Source organism: Erpetoichthys calabaricus, chromosome 1, assembly GCF_900747795.2.
Source record: "Erpetoichthys calabaricus chromosome 1, fErpCal1.3, whole genome shotgun sequence".
Lineage (NCBI taxonomy): Eukaryota > Metazoa > Chordata > Cladistia > Polypteriformes > Polypteridae > Erpetoichthys > Erpetoichthys calabaricus.
This window is the reverse complement of record NC_041394.2, coordinates 58837330-58853351: the sequence shown is the minus strand read 5'-3', so window position 1 is coordinate 58853351 and position 16022 is coordinate 58837330. Positions and strand designations below refer to the sequence as shown.

The 16022-nt window shown below is 37.1% G+C and overlaps 1 protein-coding gene across 1 annotated transcript in view; it reads left to right on the top strand.

The window, feature by feature from the left end:
- LOC114654910 (deleted in malignant brain tumors 1 protein-like) overlaps nucleotides 1-16022 on the top strand; it is a 167938-nt gene that overhangs the window by 82719 nt on the left and 69197 nt on the right. The window contains exons 25-27 of the mRNA XM_051934685.1: nucleotides 6053-6088; nucleotides 6214-6345; nucleotides 10169-10267. Of these exons, the coding sequence (XP_051790645.1) occupies nucleotides 6053-6088; nucleotides 6214-6345; nucleotides 10169-10267 (267 nt within the window). The remainder of the gene's footprint in view (nucleotides 1-6052; nucleotides 6089-6213; nucleotides 6346-10168; nucleotides 10268-16022) is intronic.

The window sequence follows — 16022 nt, the reverse complement described above, 5'->3', positions numbered from 1 at the left end:
AGTACATTCTGATACTAGAAAAATAAATACAGAGTTAGATAAATGTTGATAAAAGTTAAGTAGGTATAATAAAATATGCATCTATGATATATCATTAATTAAAAAAGAACAAATTGGTATTAGTGGGCTCCTTTCAAAAAAACTTTAGGGGGGGCACAATTAAAATTGTTATGAAAACTCGGGTCGCAAATACTTAAAGGTTGAGAAACGCTGGTATATAGAGTCTCACAGCACTGACACACATACAAAATATATACAGTAACAGAAATGTACAAAACAATGTATTATTTGTCTACAAAATTATACATTTGTTTAAATGTAGAGTAACAGAGGTGTTCTTAAGAAAAGATGAGATACATGTGAAGAGAAGAAAAAAAACAGATAAAGTTAATTCCTAAATGATAAAGCCAAATCAGCCTCTCTCTCCATGTTAATTGATCTAATTAAGAATTCAAAATTCACAACAAAAAAATAATCATAATCATACATTAAGGAATAAAGAAACTAAGTAATAATAGACATCAAAGCAAAAAACAAAGCCAAAGAACAAAGGACAGAAATGAAGAAACTAAATAGTTCAATTAACTAACTAAACCAGAAAATAAAAAAGAATATATTTATAAAGTGGCAGGCTAAAAAGAAACAAAACAACTGAAAAAAATGAGTAAAGATAGAAAAGCAGTAATAACAAAATGAGTAATCCAAAATCCAAGATGCAAAATGCAGTGACCACATCACCTCAGAGTTATAATTAAACACAATCCTCTGTTCCTGAAAACAATGAACAAACCAGGAGAGCAAGGGAGCAGAGGAAAAGGCAAAACAAAATTTAAGGTAAAGAAAACAAAGGTAAGAGAGCTAAAAATAAACGACAGCAGACGCAGGAAAACCTAATAATATATGATATAGTGTTTCTGGAGGAAATAAATTTGGTCTACAGTTTTTTGGAACTAGTAAAATCTGAACTTAACCAAAAAAGACTAATGGGCAATCCGTTCTCCCAAGGAGCAGTGAAAAGAAGATGCTAAAATTAAAAACCTTAGAAAAATATGTTGCTGTGTCAGGGTTGGTGAACAAGGGGACTGTCTCAGGTGGCACTTTGATCAAGGTGGTATTTTTATGTAACTTCTCTTTTTTAGCATTACAATAAAATACAAAATAAAAAATACAAAAAGATTTGTGAACCTAAAGCATTATATACTGTACATATCCCGTACCTTATTTTTATACTACCTTTAAAAATTGAGAAAATTATTTTCATTTTAAAAGTTAAATTTTTTTCATTAGATAGATAGATAGATACTTTATTAATTCCAATGGGAAATTCACATATGTCATTGACATCTCCTCCCTAATGCTTCCAGCATCCTAGAATCACAATGGCAAAGGCACACTTCAAAGCCAAATATCAGTAAATGGTATTGGTGTTCTTTTTCTTGATTTTTACATAGCACTAAAGGCACCATATATATTGGGGGGCAATCCATGAGCAAAGCTAAAATGTTTAGGATAGTAAAAATGAGTTGAAAAATATGTACTTGCTGCATTTGATTCCACATGTTGCTGTAACACATTCAAATTTTGGTTATTAAAAGTGTCTCAATTCCATTTTATTATTTCATGATTTTTTTTTACTGTTTAAATTAAATTTTACAAGTCTGTAAACTAATAAAAATTAATTTATGCTGACCCTAAATTATTTACAATTCAGGATGTCTAAAAATTGGTAAGCTCACGCTGGGCAGTACTCAAAGACCAGTCCTAAGTCTCTCCAATAAAATATGCATTTGAAAAAACTGGGTTGTATCAGCAGGCTTTCTGTTTTTTTTATTTTACATTTCTGTTAAAGGATCAAATCTGTATCACACTGGTGAAAAATAAGTTTTTTCAAATAGCAGCATAATCAAGCTTATGGTAGCCCTCTATTTAGACTCTCAGCCTGCCAACTAGTTTATAGTTATGGTGGCAGGATCATTCAAATTTTAAAATGCAGCTCCATAACATATAACAATATAGATTATATTGAGGACCATGAAATAATAGCCAAATATAATCACAAAATGAAATGAAATTGAAGTATAATGATTATGCCTAAACATTTTCCCATGATTCCTGTTTACAAATTTTTATCAATATCACCATCCTTTGAATGCATGGTGTCAGTTTTTACAGTGAGAGAGCAACTATAACTATAGTGAAGAGTATAATTATCAAGTCATTGATGGTAATGAACAAATCACAGGTCCAAAAGGGGTGTCCTGTTTTGCCAAACCCTTAGGGAGCAATGTTTCTTTCTTTCTGATCCCCAAAATCATTTTAAAATTCCAAAACATTATTTTTAGTGAGTTTTGTGATTGCAAAATTGCATGTCAAACAAATTTTGACAGTAATCTCATGAAACTGTATGAGAAGGGCAACTTTGATGTTTACAACATTCCTACTTATTATATTTTGTGATGTTATATTTTACATAACCTACTGAATAAGATTTAGGTACCAAAGAAGGACAGTAGTGGAATAGTGCTCATTGGTCAAGTGTGGAAATAGGAGTGTCACTGTACTGTGTACATGTGCATCTGAAATTAAATGATTACACCACATTTGTTATCAAAACAAATTCTGTGACTTTGAAAAAGCCAATGTAACATTCATCTGCATATAAGTCTGTAATTCTACTATACACTTAGTGTTATATGTTTTTTGCAGCATGTTATGTGAATGTATAATATGAAAAATACTAAAAAAAATCTAATTGTGCTATTGGGCTAAGGCACAAATGAAGCAGAAAAAGCATGGTTTATTTCTATAGTGCTTTTGTTCAGAAGGTTGTACAAAGAGAATGGCTCAGTACTGGAGTGTGTAAAACATCTTAGTTACTTTTTACCGTTTCTTGTTAGATATTTATTCATTGTGTGATGAAGCAGTTCCGTTTTTATGATTTAATTCCAATACGGAGTTGTGATTTGAACCAATTTTAAATCAACATTGAAGAAATCACCTTTGAAACATCTTTATAATATGTCTCATTACCCCTTAGGCCACCCCTACTGCACATTTTCCTAGGTTTATGTATGAGGCCTTTCTCTGTCATTGAAAACAAGGTTGTGTATTTGTGCACAGATTAAAGTTTACTTTGCAAATTTTTGATTTCTGACTGTGTTATAGTAAATGAATATATTTTAAGTTCCAAAATGTTTCAGTTTACTTCCTTAAACACTGTAAACACATTTCTTTAAGAAAACATCATATTGTGGGAATACTGTATCGTGGAGCATGTATTGCAAAATGAATAGCATAATGGACTAATGTGTATTGTCCAATGTATAACTAGAACACTGACAAACATCGATAATTTTTAAGAATTACAATGAATATATTTGTTTCAACTCATGAATGAAACTCTAATCACCAGGAGCCTCATGCATAACACTGAGCGTAGAACTCACACTAAAACATGGGGTATGGACAAAAGTAGAAATGTGTGTACGCACAAAAAAATTCAGATGCAGAAAACCGTGTGTAAGCCAACTTCCATGCACTTCAACTCCATAAATACCAGTCAGTGTGAAAAGCAACGCACGTGCCTGCCAACCCACCCCATCTCCCAAAATTTTGCATATTTTAATTTGCAAATCAATATAAATATCACCTTCCCCGTTCAGTGTTTGGTTAAAAGACAACGGCAAAAGCATGTGTAAAAAAAGAATTTCAGCGAATGCGAAGTGAAGGCAAGGAAAATCGTACTATTTGTTATCTTATGCAGTGGTATGAACAACAAAAGTAAGTTGAACGAGTCATACAGAGTAGAGGAGACACTTGAAAGTTCAAGTTCAGAAAGTCGAACAGTGCCCGAAATAAAAAAGAAGAGGCGAGTCATAGCCCACCATCTGAGTGTCTTATGGAAGCATATTAGTGTACAGAGAAAAGAAAAAAATAGGGTCACAGTGGGAAAAAAAAGTTTGAAATATCCACTTTAATGTCAAAGTTTATTTGGTCAATAAAGTAGAATGTTGTAAACTTAATATTAAAATCAATGTTAAATTTACTAGAGTTTCTCAGATTCCATCGTAATTAAAGTAACACGTTAAATGTTTCATACTGTATGTGTTCTTCTATGTGCTCTATTTGTGTGAAACACTACGTGTTTCTTAAACAGGCTTTCTCTTATACCGACAGGACACAGGATACATTACATTCATGATATTACAGCTCTGTGAACAATTTAAATACTAAGATGTGTACTTGATATCATTTTCATGATGATAGGAATTAAAGCATGTATTGCAGAAGGGTGGCACAGTGGTGCAGTGGTAGCAATGAGCTGAGGCCCCGTCCAGAGATTGTTCCTGCCTCCTGCAAGACGGTTGCTGGGACGTGCGCGACCCTTGATGAAATAATATAATGCAGCAGTACTGTCTCTATCAAACATACTAACCCCCAATTCTTGTCCTTCCTTCTCTTTCTCCACGTAACCGATTGCCACACAATAAGCTCTTTAATAAATGTCAGACCATCTGTAAGCTTAGAATGCCGATTCTTCAAAACATTGAAATATCATCATAGTATATGTTTAATTACTCCATCCATCTATCCATCCAGCCCCAGCAAGCATACAGAACGAGGCAGGACCAATCCCTGGATTGCTCATCGTTACCGTTGCGCCACCGTGCCCACACGTTTAATTATTAACAGTATACATTATTTAAAGGTGGCGCAGTGGTAGTGCTGCTGCTTTGCAGTAAGGAGACTGTGGAAGATTGTGGGTTCGCTTCCTGGTTCCTCCCTGTGTGGATAGCGCTTTGAGTACTGAGAAAAGCGCTATACAAATGTAATGAATTATTAAATGTATCTGTATAATGTAATATACATTAATTCATTTCTTCTTAAAAATGATATCAAGAGCTCCAAGAAGATAGCTCTTGGAAATCTAAATCGACTTAAAAGCCAGTCGTCATCATCTGTAAATACGTGCTATCTTCTATTGAATTGAATTCCTTTATTGTTATTGTATGGTACAATGAGATTCATATGCAAATCCTTCATAAAGTTATTTTCCTATAAAATAATAAAATAACAATAATAATGATAATAATAATGCTATAAAAACAATGAAAAATATACAATATGAAAGCATAAGTACAATATATATGTACATATGGTGCAGATAGTGCAAATGATTCATAAAGTGGCTCAGGTTGTGCGATATTACAACTGTAGTGCAAGTTTGCAGTGAGGTAATTGTAAATCTAAATACAAACAGTTCTACCAGGAGCACTTGATGGACTGATTGAGTGTGTTTATAGCTCTTGGGATGAAACTGTTTCTGAACCTCGAGGTTCGTGCAGGAAAGGCTCTGAAGCCTTTGCCAAATTTGAGAAGTTCAATTAGACTGTGCTCATGGCTGAGGCATTGTGTGCTATAATTGTTCTCCAGGGTAGATGCTGTATCCCGATAATCCTCTGTGCTCTCAACACAGCCCGCCAGAGAGCTTTCCGATCAGTTGTTTCCACACTCAGATACAGTGGGTTAAAATACTCTGAGTGGTGCACTGAGAGAAACAACGCTAAAGTAGCTATGGTATTTGGAATACTTTGGCCATTCCGTGGACCATTATATTGGTACAGGTTTCAGGTAGTTTCAGTGTATTTGATAAAGCTGCATCAGGGATGTAAATCTAAAAAAGAAAGGGAAACCATACAAGAACTATAGCACTGCTTTGACGCTGGGTGCCGCCAGTTTGCAAAACCGAGTGGAAACTTGTGTACACACAGGGTAAGGCTGGTGTGAGAATATACGTGGCTTTATGTCAAGTTTAGTTTTTATACATCTTGAAGTCAGCATGGAAACAGGCATTTTTGTGCATATGCACCATTTATACATGAGGCCCCAGGTGAGTATCATGTGAACACAGAGTGAAAAGTCAGAATCTACAGATAAGCCATGAGTTAACATTGCTAGAATAGTGCTAAACAGTGCTCTTTCCTAATACTGTAAAACCATTTTTTTAAGTGCACACTACTTACAGGTTAACTGCTTGTAACTTTTTTTTTAGGATTGACACAGGATAACAAGTCTCCAATACCAAAAGGTCAGCTGCACATTTGTAAATTCACTTTTGTTTTAATCTTTTTATCTTGTTACAATCATGTCAGTTGGCATAGCAGACAGTAGCTAACGTTTTTTAAACTCTTTTTGTTTGACTGTTTTGAACAGAAGTTCCCAACATCAAGGGTTCCAAAGAGCAGCCCTTTCTTATGATTGTCTGTATTATACTCGGAGCTCTTCTTTTCCTCATATTTGTCATACTGATTGGGCAACTTCAAAGAAATAGAACACTAAAAAAAGGTAACTATAAAAACAGAACACACTTATTTACACTTTTTTACCTTTTTATTTTATAAAAATTCTAATAGGTATTTTGCTAAGGGGCCTAATTTATAAAGAACATGGATGGGAAGAATTTTACAAATTTAGCTGACTGCCTTATTTGTTATTTGACTGCTGCCAGTTAACCAAATGTAATGATAAATGTTAACAAATTTTAAACGCGTGGGAAATAAAAAATAACATAATATTTTCAGGGCCACCTAATCTAGATCAGGGTTGTGAGGTGCACAATGGTAAAGCCAATGGTATATGGTGGGGTGTAGAACCACATTAGATTAGATTAGAGTTAAGTTCACAAGTATTTGGACAGTAACACAATTTTTATAATTTTAGCTCTGTATTCTACCACAAAGGATCTGAAATGAAAAAATCATTACATGATTGAAGTGTAGGCTTTCAGCATTAATTCAAAGGGTTTAACAAAAAAATTGTATGAGTTGTTTAGGAATAACAGCCATTTGTATACATGGTCCCTCCATTTATTAAGCAGGTACAAGGTCTGGAGTTGATTCCAAGTGTGGAATTTGTATTTGGAAGCTGTCACTGTTAACTCTCAAACTGAGATCTGAAGAGTTACCCATGCAAGTAAAAACAGGCCATCATTAGACAGAGAAAACAAAACAAACAAATCAGAGAGATAACAGAAACACCAGGAATGGTTATATCAACTATCTGGTACATTCTTAAAAAGAAGGAATGTACTGGTGAACTCAGCAACACCAGAAGCCTGGACAACCATGGAAGACAACTTTGCTGGCTAATCACAGAATTATTTCTTTAGTGAACAAAACACAATTCACAACATTTAGCCAACATTCTCCAGGACATAGGCCTATCATTGCCAAAGTCTACAATCAAGAGAAGGCTTCATGAAAGTAAATATGGAGGGTTTGCCACAAGGTGCAAACCACTGGTAAGCCTCAAGCATCGGAAGGACAGATTAGACTTTGCCAGGAGACATTTTTAAAGAGCCAGTCCAGTACTGGAACAATTTTCTTTGGAGAAATTAAGCTAAAATCAATATATACCAGAATGATGGATAGAGAAGAGCATGGAGAAGGGAAGGAATGGCTAATGAGCTGTACCATACCACATTATCTGTGAAACGTAGTGGAGGCAGTCTTATGAGATGGGCAGGCATGCCTGTCAATGGAAATGGGTCACTAGTGTTTATTAATTTCACAAATGTTCAGTGTTATACTGTCTGCTCAGATTCAAACAAATGCTGTACAATTGATAGGAGAACGCTTCACAATACAGATGAACAACGAGCCAAAACATACTGTGAAAGCAAACTACCGTATATACTCGAATATAAGCCAAGTTTTTCAGCACCCAAAATGTGCTGAAAAACGTCACCCTTGGCTTATATTCGAATCAGGCGAGAGAGAGAGAGACACACACGCGCGAGAGAGAGACAGAGACACACACGCACGCACGCACGTGCGCACACACACACACACACACACACACCCGAGAGAGAGAGAGAGAGAAAGCTAACGAGAGAGATACAATATTGTTTTTGTTGACCTGCTTCTCCACTTACAGAGCTAGTTTACTGTTTTTCTTTGAAATAAATACTCAAAAATATTTAACCTACTGATACCTCAATTAATGTACGGTAATTTTATTGGTATTTATTTTGATTATTGAAACTTACCAGTAACTGCTGCATTTCCCACCCTAGGCGTATACTCGAGTCAATAAGTTTTTCCAGTTTTTGTAGGTAAAATTAGGTACCTCGGCTTATATTCGGGTCGGCTTATACTCAAGTATATACAGTAAGTGCTTTTCAATGCAAAAAAGTGGAATATTCTTCAAAGGCCAAGTAATAAATTGACCTCAACCCATTTGGACATGCATTTCACTTGCAGAAGATAAAACTGAAGGCAGAAAGTTCAACAATCTAACAGCAACTGAAAATAGCTGCAGTAAAGCCCTGGCTAAGCATTAGTAGGATTAAAACCCAGCACTTTGAGGTGGCCACGGGTTTCAGAATTCTGTCAGTCATTGTCTGAAAAAGATTTTCAACCAAGTACTAAAAATGGTTATATTCATGATTGTTAGTTTGTTCAAATACAGTACTTTTGAGCCCCTGAAAAGGGGAAGACTATGCATAAAATGGCTGTCATTTCTAAAAAGATAATACAGTACAATATTTTTGTTAAACCATTTGAATTAATGCTGAAAGCCTACACTTCAAATATGTATTGATTTCTTCATTTCAAAACCATTGTGGCGGCATACAGAGACAAAATTATGAAAATTGTATGACTTAGCCAAATACTTATGGACCTAACTGCGGATTAGATAAACTTTATTAATCCCATGGGGAAATTCAAATGCATACAGCATCAGAAATATAAAAATAATCAAGGATGCAGACTTACAGGACAAAAAATATTCAATCAATCATTCATTCAAACAACCAATAAATAAATAAATGTATATTGTGCAGATATTTCAAAATGAACTTAACAAGTACATCAGGAGAAGGAAATGAATTGCCTGAGAGAAGTGGGCAGAAAAGAACCCAGAGGCGTTTCTTAGCACACTATGGTGGAATGAGTCTGTGGCTAAAAGTACTCCAAGAGAACACCTCTTTCAGGGGATGGAGAGGATATTTCATGATGACCATGAAAAAAAATTACCATTCAATTTTGCCACCATCATTTTTTCCAGATAATGTGATGGAGTAGATTTTTCTGATAAGTTTGTTCAGGCATTGTGATTCTTTTGAGCTCAAGTTGCTTCCACTGGAGACTATAGCATAGAACAACACACTGGCTACTATGGAATCGATAGAACATTTCCAGCAGCTTACTGCATACATCTAAAGACCTGAGTCTCCTTAGGAAGTAAACTCTGCTCTGGCATTTCTTGTACATCTCTACTGTGAACCCCAAGGTACTTGTAAATCTGCTCCACATCCACATTCTCCCCCTTAATAGTGACTGGTCTCAGAGGTTTCTTGGTATACAGGAAGTCCACCACCAACTCCTTTGTCTTGAGATGTTGAGTTCTGGGTTGTTGTCCCTTCGCCACAAGAAAAAGTTCTCCACAACCTTCCTGTACTCTTACTTGTCTCAATTATTAATGCAGCCAATGAAGGACAAGTCATCTGAAAATTTCTGTAGATGGCAAGTGCTGTTATTGTGCTGGAAGTGTGTTGTGTAGAAGATGAACAGGAAAGGAGACAGAATACTTCTCTAAGGTGCTTCAATATTACGCAACACCATTTTTGACATGCAGTGCCTGAGCCGCACAAACTGCTGTCTATTGGTCAGGTAGTTCATGGCCCAGGAGATTGTGGGTGCATCAAGTTTCAAAGCCTTGAGTTTTTTCTCCAGTCCAAGAGGCATGGACGGAACTTTATATGTTAGCAAAGTTATCACCAGCATTGCGGCACGTGACCACACCATGGAACACTATTATGTTATAATGATCTTTGATGTCCAAAACAATACAAAAGGAAAATAAAGAAAATAAAAGACAAAAGCATAGCAACTGTGATAAATGTGTTTATCCAACTGAAAAACCTAACATGCATTAACTGCACCCTTTAAAGCTGGACATCTCAATTATAAGTAGTGTACCCAGTAAGCTCAGACAAATGCATAAAACTAATAATTGTGACAGCACAGTTTTCATTGGTAAGATGCCATAGGAATACTAAGAGTCTATTAAGTACAATTATTTCTAAATCACTAAGCTTGTTGAAATGTTCTGCACAAATTCTGCACAGCAAAACTAGTGACGTTGTACTCATTTTCACTTGCAGGAATGGCCATGGATGAACTTCTTCCCATCAATAATGCAGTCTATGAGGAAATTGAGTACAAACTGGCCAGACAGGGGACTTATGGAGCACCAAGGAAAGGTAAGATGGAACACAAGGAATACAGGGAATCACCTTTAGTAGACACACAAAGACATAAGTGATGATAAATAGTACTGGCATCTACTCAAAATGTATATCTTATGTCTTTTTAAATATTTTTTTAAGAAGCAAAACATGATGTCAAAGCACAAACCAATCAAATAAAATGAAAATAACATAAAGAGCAACAGTATGTTTCAAAAACAGTCCATGAGCCACCCAATAAAGAGAGACATATGACTACAGAGCCCTGTTTAAGATTTTTCTTTATATTCAATGGGTTACTACAGCAAATAAAGATGTCAACAAGTTCAGCACACACAGAGCATATAAGAATTACATTGATGAATTATTTCCATCCAATTTCTAAAAAAAATCAGACTAGATCCTTGCAAAGAAAAATGTATTTTTCCAATTTGAAATAATATCAAACATCATTTTCCTATTAAGTTATAGATGGTAGCTTAGGATTCTTCCAGTTGGGCAGAATAAGTTTTTGGGCATGGGCAGGAGGTATAGGACATTACAACTATTTTTATAGCACATTTTTACCACATTTAGTATTACTCCAAATATTGCTGTTGAAGCATTAGGAGTTATTTTAAGTTTAAAACTATCCAAGTGATATATAAATATTTTTTCTCAGAATGATTTATTTGTAGATCTATCCTAAAACATGTGACCTAGTGTGATGCTCTGAGAACACAGCTGTGGGCATCACCCATTTAGTACATAACCAAGGATGATCTAGGGCAGGGGTAGGCAACGTCGGTCCTGGAGTGCCACAGTATGTGCAGGTTTTTGTTCCAACCCAGTTCCTTAACGAGAACTCAATTATTGCTGATGAAGCACATATTGCTTAAGTGACATTTTAATGCTTCATTTTAGTGGTCTCGCTTGTTAAGGTTCTCCAACCTTAATTGCTTATTTCAATCTTAAACTGCTGCATTCAGTGTTTTAATTGCTCCTTATTAGCAATAAGATGTAAAACAGGGGTAGGCAATGTTGGTCCTGGTGAGCCGCAGTGGCTACAGGTTTTCATTCAACCCAATTGCTTAATTAGAAACCAATCATTGCCAATCTCAGACCTTATTTAATTTTATGGCTTGTTAGTCTGTGCAATGTAAGGCTTTTATATCGTAGATTTTTTTCCTTTCCAAGGATATCATCCAAATGATTTGAAGCCTAAAACAGATCATTTTCAGTCTGTCACATTTTTCTATTAAGTGTTTTATTAAATCAAACCGTGCATGATGAACACACACAGATGTAATTGGAAAAAAGCTAGCTGGAGAACTGCTGGCTGCTTTGTCTTTTACATCTTATTGCTAATAAGGAGCAATTAAAACACTGAATGCAGCAGTTTAAGATTGAAATAAGCAATTAAGGTTGGAGAACCTTAACAAGCGAGACCACTAAAATGAAGCATTAAAATGTCACTTAAGCAATATGTGCTTCATCAGCAATAATTGAGTTCTCGTTAAGGAACTGGGTTGGAACAAAAACCTGCACATACTGTGGCACTCCAGGACCGACGTTGCCTACCCCTGATCTAGGGCAAGTGAGGACACAACAACTAGTGCAAAGGTGCAAAAAATGTGTTTTAACAACAAGTGTCCAAAATGCAGTGTGCAGTTCAAAACTCTTCAATAAATAATCATCCATAAAAACAGAGCAGTGGAAGGAATAAAACAAATAAATAAATCCAGTAAATAAGTAGCTAAAACCAGAAAAAAAACAGAGTCTGCATCAGTTCTCGTATCTCATCCTCTCACTATCACTCTTTCATCTTGCCTACTCACCCTTCAGGAGACTCAGCAGGACTGAGACACAGATGAACATGGTCCTCATGAGTCAGCTCTCATTTCATTCATCCCTTTTGGTACCTGCTTGAACCCACCATGGATTTCTGAGTTGCCTTGTTCCAACCACTCAGCAGGGCTGATGTGCCCCAGGACACCATTCACTTAATTTTACCATGCCTCCTTTCTCTTCACACTCGGTCGACCCAATTCTGCTCTATCACTCCCCTTTCCTTGATTTCCTTTCTTATTTTCTCTCCTCATTTTTCTTTCTTCTTTCTTAACCTACTCAGAAGTTTTTTGTGTCCCTGTGAGCGCAGGTACTCCCCTAAATGATCATTTGAGTGCTAGTGAGATATAGCTGTGCTTTTTATGTATACACACATGAATAATTACAAGACATTTCCTCATTAAGCACTCAGTGATTGCCTATCTCTCTAGCATAAACCGACAATCACAGAATCTGAGGCACACTATTTAAAAAAAAAAAAATCATGCACCTCACTAATCCCCCATGGACCCCTTATACACTGTACTACACCTAGCAAAGCAGGTACTTGATGATATCATTCACATGTTGGACCTACTGTATATTTTAGACAATTTTGGATGAAACATATGTGAATGACAAACACTTTTTTGTTAAATTATGAAGTGCTTGGTGCATATTAAACTAGCATGTATATTACAGTATGAATGGCTGAATTCCATTCCCTTTCTGAAATATTCAGTAAAAGTTCCCTTTACCTTCTTTCTCTAAAATAATAAGGAGTAAATTCTCTTTACATTTTTTTTATTTATTGGCCAGTATAAATGGAAGATATATGAAATTGGGTGGAACATTGGAACATTAGACCATTAGAACAATCTAGACAAGAATAGGCCTTTCAGCTCAGCAAAGCTCGCCAATCCTATCCACTAAATTCTTCTAAAGTAACATCAAGAATAGTTTTGAAAGCCACTAATGTCTTACTGTCTACCACACTACTTGATAGCTTATTCCATGTGTCTGTGGTCCTCTGTGAAAAGAAAAACTTCCTAATGTTTGTGTTAAATTTATCCTTAACAAGTGTCCAACTGTGTCCCAATGTTGTTGATAAACTCATTTTAAAATAATGGTCTCAATCCACTGTACTAATTTCCTTCATAATTTTAAACATTTTAGTCATGTCTCCTCTTAATCTTATTTTGTTTGAACTGAAAAGGATTAATTCCTTTAATCTTTCCTCATAACACATCCCCTAGGAATGACCTGGAATCAGCCTAGTCACTGCTCTCTGGACTTGTTCCAGTGCTGCTATATCCTTTTTGTAGCCTGGAGACCAAAACTGTACACAGTACCTCAGATAAGGCCTCACCAGTGCATTATAAATCTTGAGCAAGCTTGAGCATAACCTCCTTGGACTTGTACTCTACATATTGTGCTGTATAACCTTACATTCTGTTAGCCTTGTTAATGGCTTCTGAACACTGTCTGACAGTTGATAGTGTCAAGTCCACTATGACTCCTAAATCCTTCTTATAAAGTGTACTTTTGAATTTCAGACCTCCCATTGTGTATTCAACACATTTTTACCTCCTACATGTCATACTTTATATTTACTTATATTAAATTTCATCTGCCACAAATCTGTCCAAGCCTGTATGCAAAATGAGGGTTTAAAACACGTTAAAAAGCAAAAGAAAATGTCATATTGATGCCAGTCTCAAAGTAGACTGCTCAAGATGGCAGAGTTTCCGGTCTTATGGGCTCCTGATGGGAAGAGGTAGATCCAGGCAGGCTGACACACAGAAATAACGTTACAGATATAGTATATTGCCCTTTAGAGTTGGAAACTACATCAGTAAATAATCAGTAAATAAAATTGTTTTCGTATCATATTTAGAATGAAAAATGTCTTTTTTTAGCCAAAACCGATCCTTACCTATTAAGTCTGCCTTGTATAAAAACACTGTCTTGGCCCTAAAGGATACGTGATATGAGGGCAGTGTTTTCTCTTGGGTTTGTAATTGGAACCTTTAACATTCCAGCTGGGCGGCATGGTGGCGCAGTGGGTAGCGCTGCTGCCTCGCAGTTGGGAGACCTGGGGACCCGGGTTCGCTTCCCGGGTCCTCCCTGCGTGGAGTTTGCATGTTCTCCCCGTGTCTGCGTGGGTTTCCTCCGGGCGCTCCGGTTTCCTCCCACAGTCCAAAGACATGCTGGTTAGGTGGATTGGCGATTCTAAATTGGCCCTAGTGTGTGCTTGGTGTGTGGGTGTGTTTGTGTGTGTCCTGCGGTGGGTTGGCACCCTGCCCTGGATTGGTTCCCTGCCTTGTGCCCTGTGTTGGCTGGGATTGGCTCCAGCAGACCCCCGTGACCCTGTGTTCGGATTCAGCGGGTTGGAAAATGGATGGATGGATGGAACATTCCAGCTACAGAATTTATGGATTGATCAGAATTTTGCATTTTATGTCTTGTAGGAAACATTTTCTGATATTAGATGAAAAACGTGAGCAACTGACCATTAAAGTATAGAAAAAGACATGAAAATGAGAACAAATAACTTGCTCTCTGTCTCTTCTCTATTCAAAACTCCATAAACCCCCATCCTCACCCACATTCCTGTCAACTGAAGTGCCAAGAGTCACGAACACCAGAAACACACACAATCCTCACCAGTTGTGTTGAGCTTTAGGTTAAACCAGTAAATCAACAGTAAGAAGTCCTCACAGTAACAGGGTTCTGGTAGAATAGGGCTAAGATAAGGTTAATATTATATAGTATACTAGGGGGCTCCACCCCCTGCTCGCTTCGCTCGCCAACCCCTGGCGTTGGGACATGACAAAGAGTGAGATGTATGAATTAGATATAGAATAGTGTGCAGCTTTGGATGATGCGCATAGAAATAACAAATAAAGTATTAAGAAGCGGAAAGCAAATGTCTATGCGTTGGAATGTAGCATAGAAATAACAAATAAAATATCAAGAAGCGGAAAGCAAATGTCTATGCGTTGGAATGTAGGTGTGTTGTTTTTATCAGGACGTAAATGTAGAACAATATCTCTATGAAATGGAGGCTCACCATCTTTACTTTGAAAGACAATTGCCACTTCATTAACGACGGGCAGATTGTATCGTCTTGGATCTTGTTCTTTGTCCTTTATCAAGACCAAAGCAATTGTAGTTGCCGCTATACCTTCTGCATTTGCTTTTGTATTTGCCTCCTTTTCAACTTCATGTAGCATTTTTATAGACTTAGCTAATGGGTGATTGTTTATGATATGAGTGACGTTTCTCATTATAAGCTCTGTGCATTGTTTGTTTTCAGGAAGGTTCATGTGGCTCTGGGTGTCACTTCTTATGGATGTGTGGGGGGGATTGTTGTTGCGCTAGCGTCTTCTTTCTTTTTGTGTTCCTGTGTCTTGTTTGAATCCCCCTCTTTGTGTGTGTCCCGTCCCTTGCTTGTAGGGTCTGTGGGGCGGTTTTGTGTTCTTTTTTTTTGTCTTCCATGGGCTTGTTGAACCCCCCTCTTGGTGTGTGTCCCGTCCCGTCCCGTGCCTGTAGGGTGGGGGGGGGGGGTGTGTGGTCGTGCCTTGCTGTTGTGTGCTCGTCTGTTCTTTTTTTTTGGTGTGTTTAGTTTCGTGTGCAATGTGTTTCGTGCTTTGGCCACGTTTGACTACCTTTTTATGTGCCTTTTCCTTTCCTTTTTGTATGTGCTCACTCCTTTTTTCTGTGGTCTTGTCCGCCTCTCGCGGCCCCCCTCATCCGCCTTTGTCGCCCTCTTTTGTCCGCCTTTCTCCGACTCTCGCGGACTCTTTTTGCGCCTGCGCCTCTCGCGGACCCTCATCCGCCTCTCTCGCCCTCTTTTGTCCGCCTTTCTCCTCATCCGCCTCTCTCGCCCTCTTTTGTCCGCCTTTCTCGGCTCCTCAGCCGACTCTCGCGGACTCTTTTTGCGCCTGCGCAGTACGTCTTT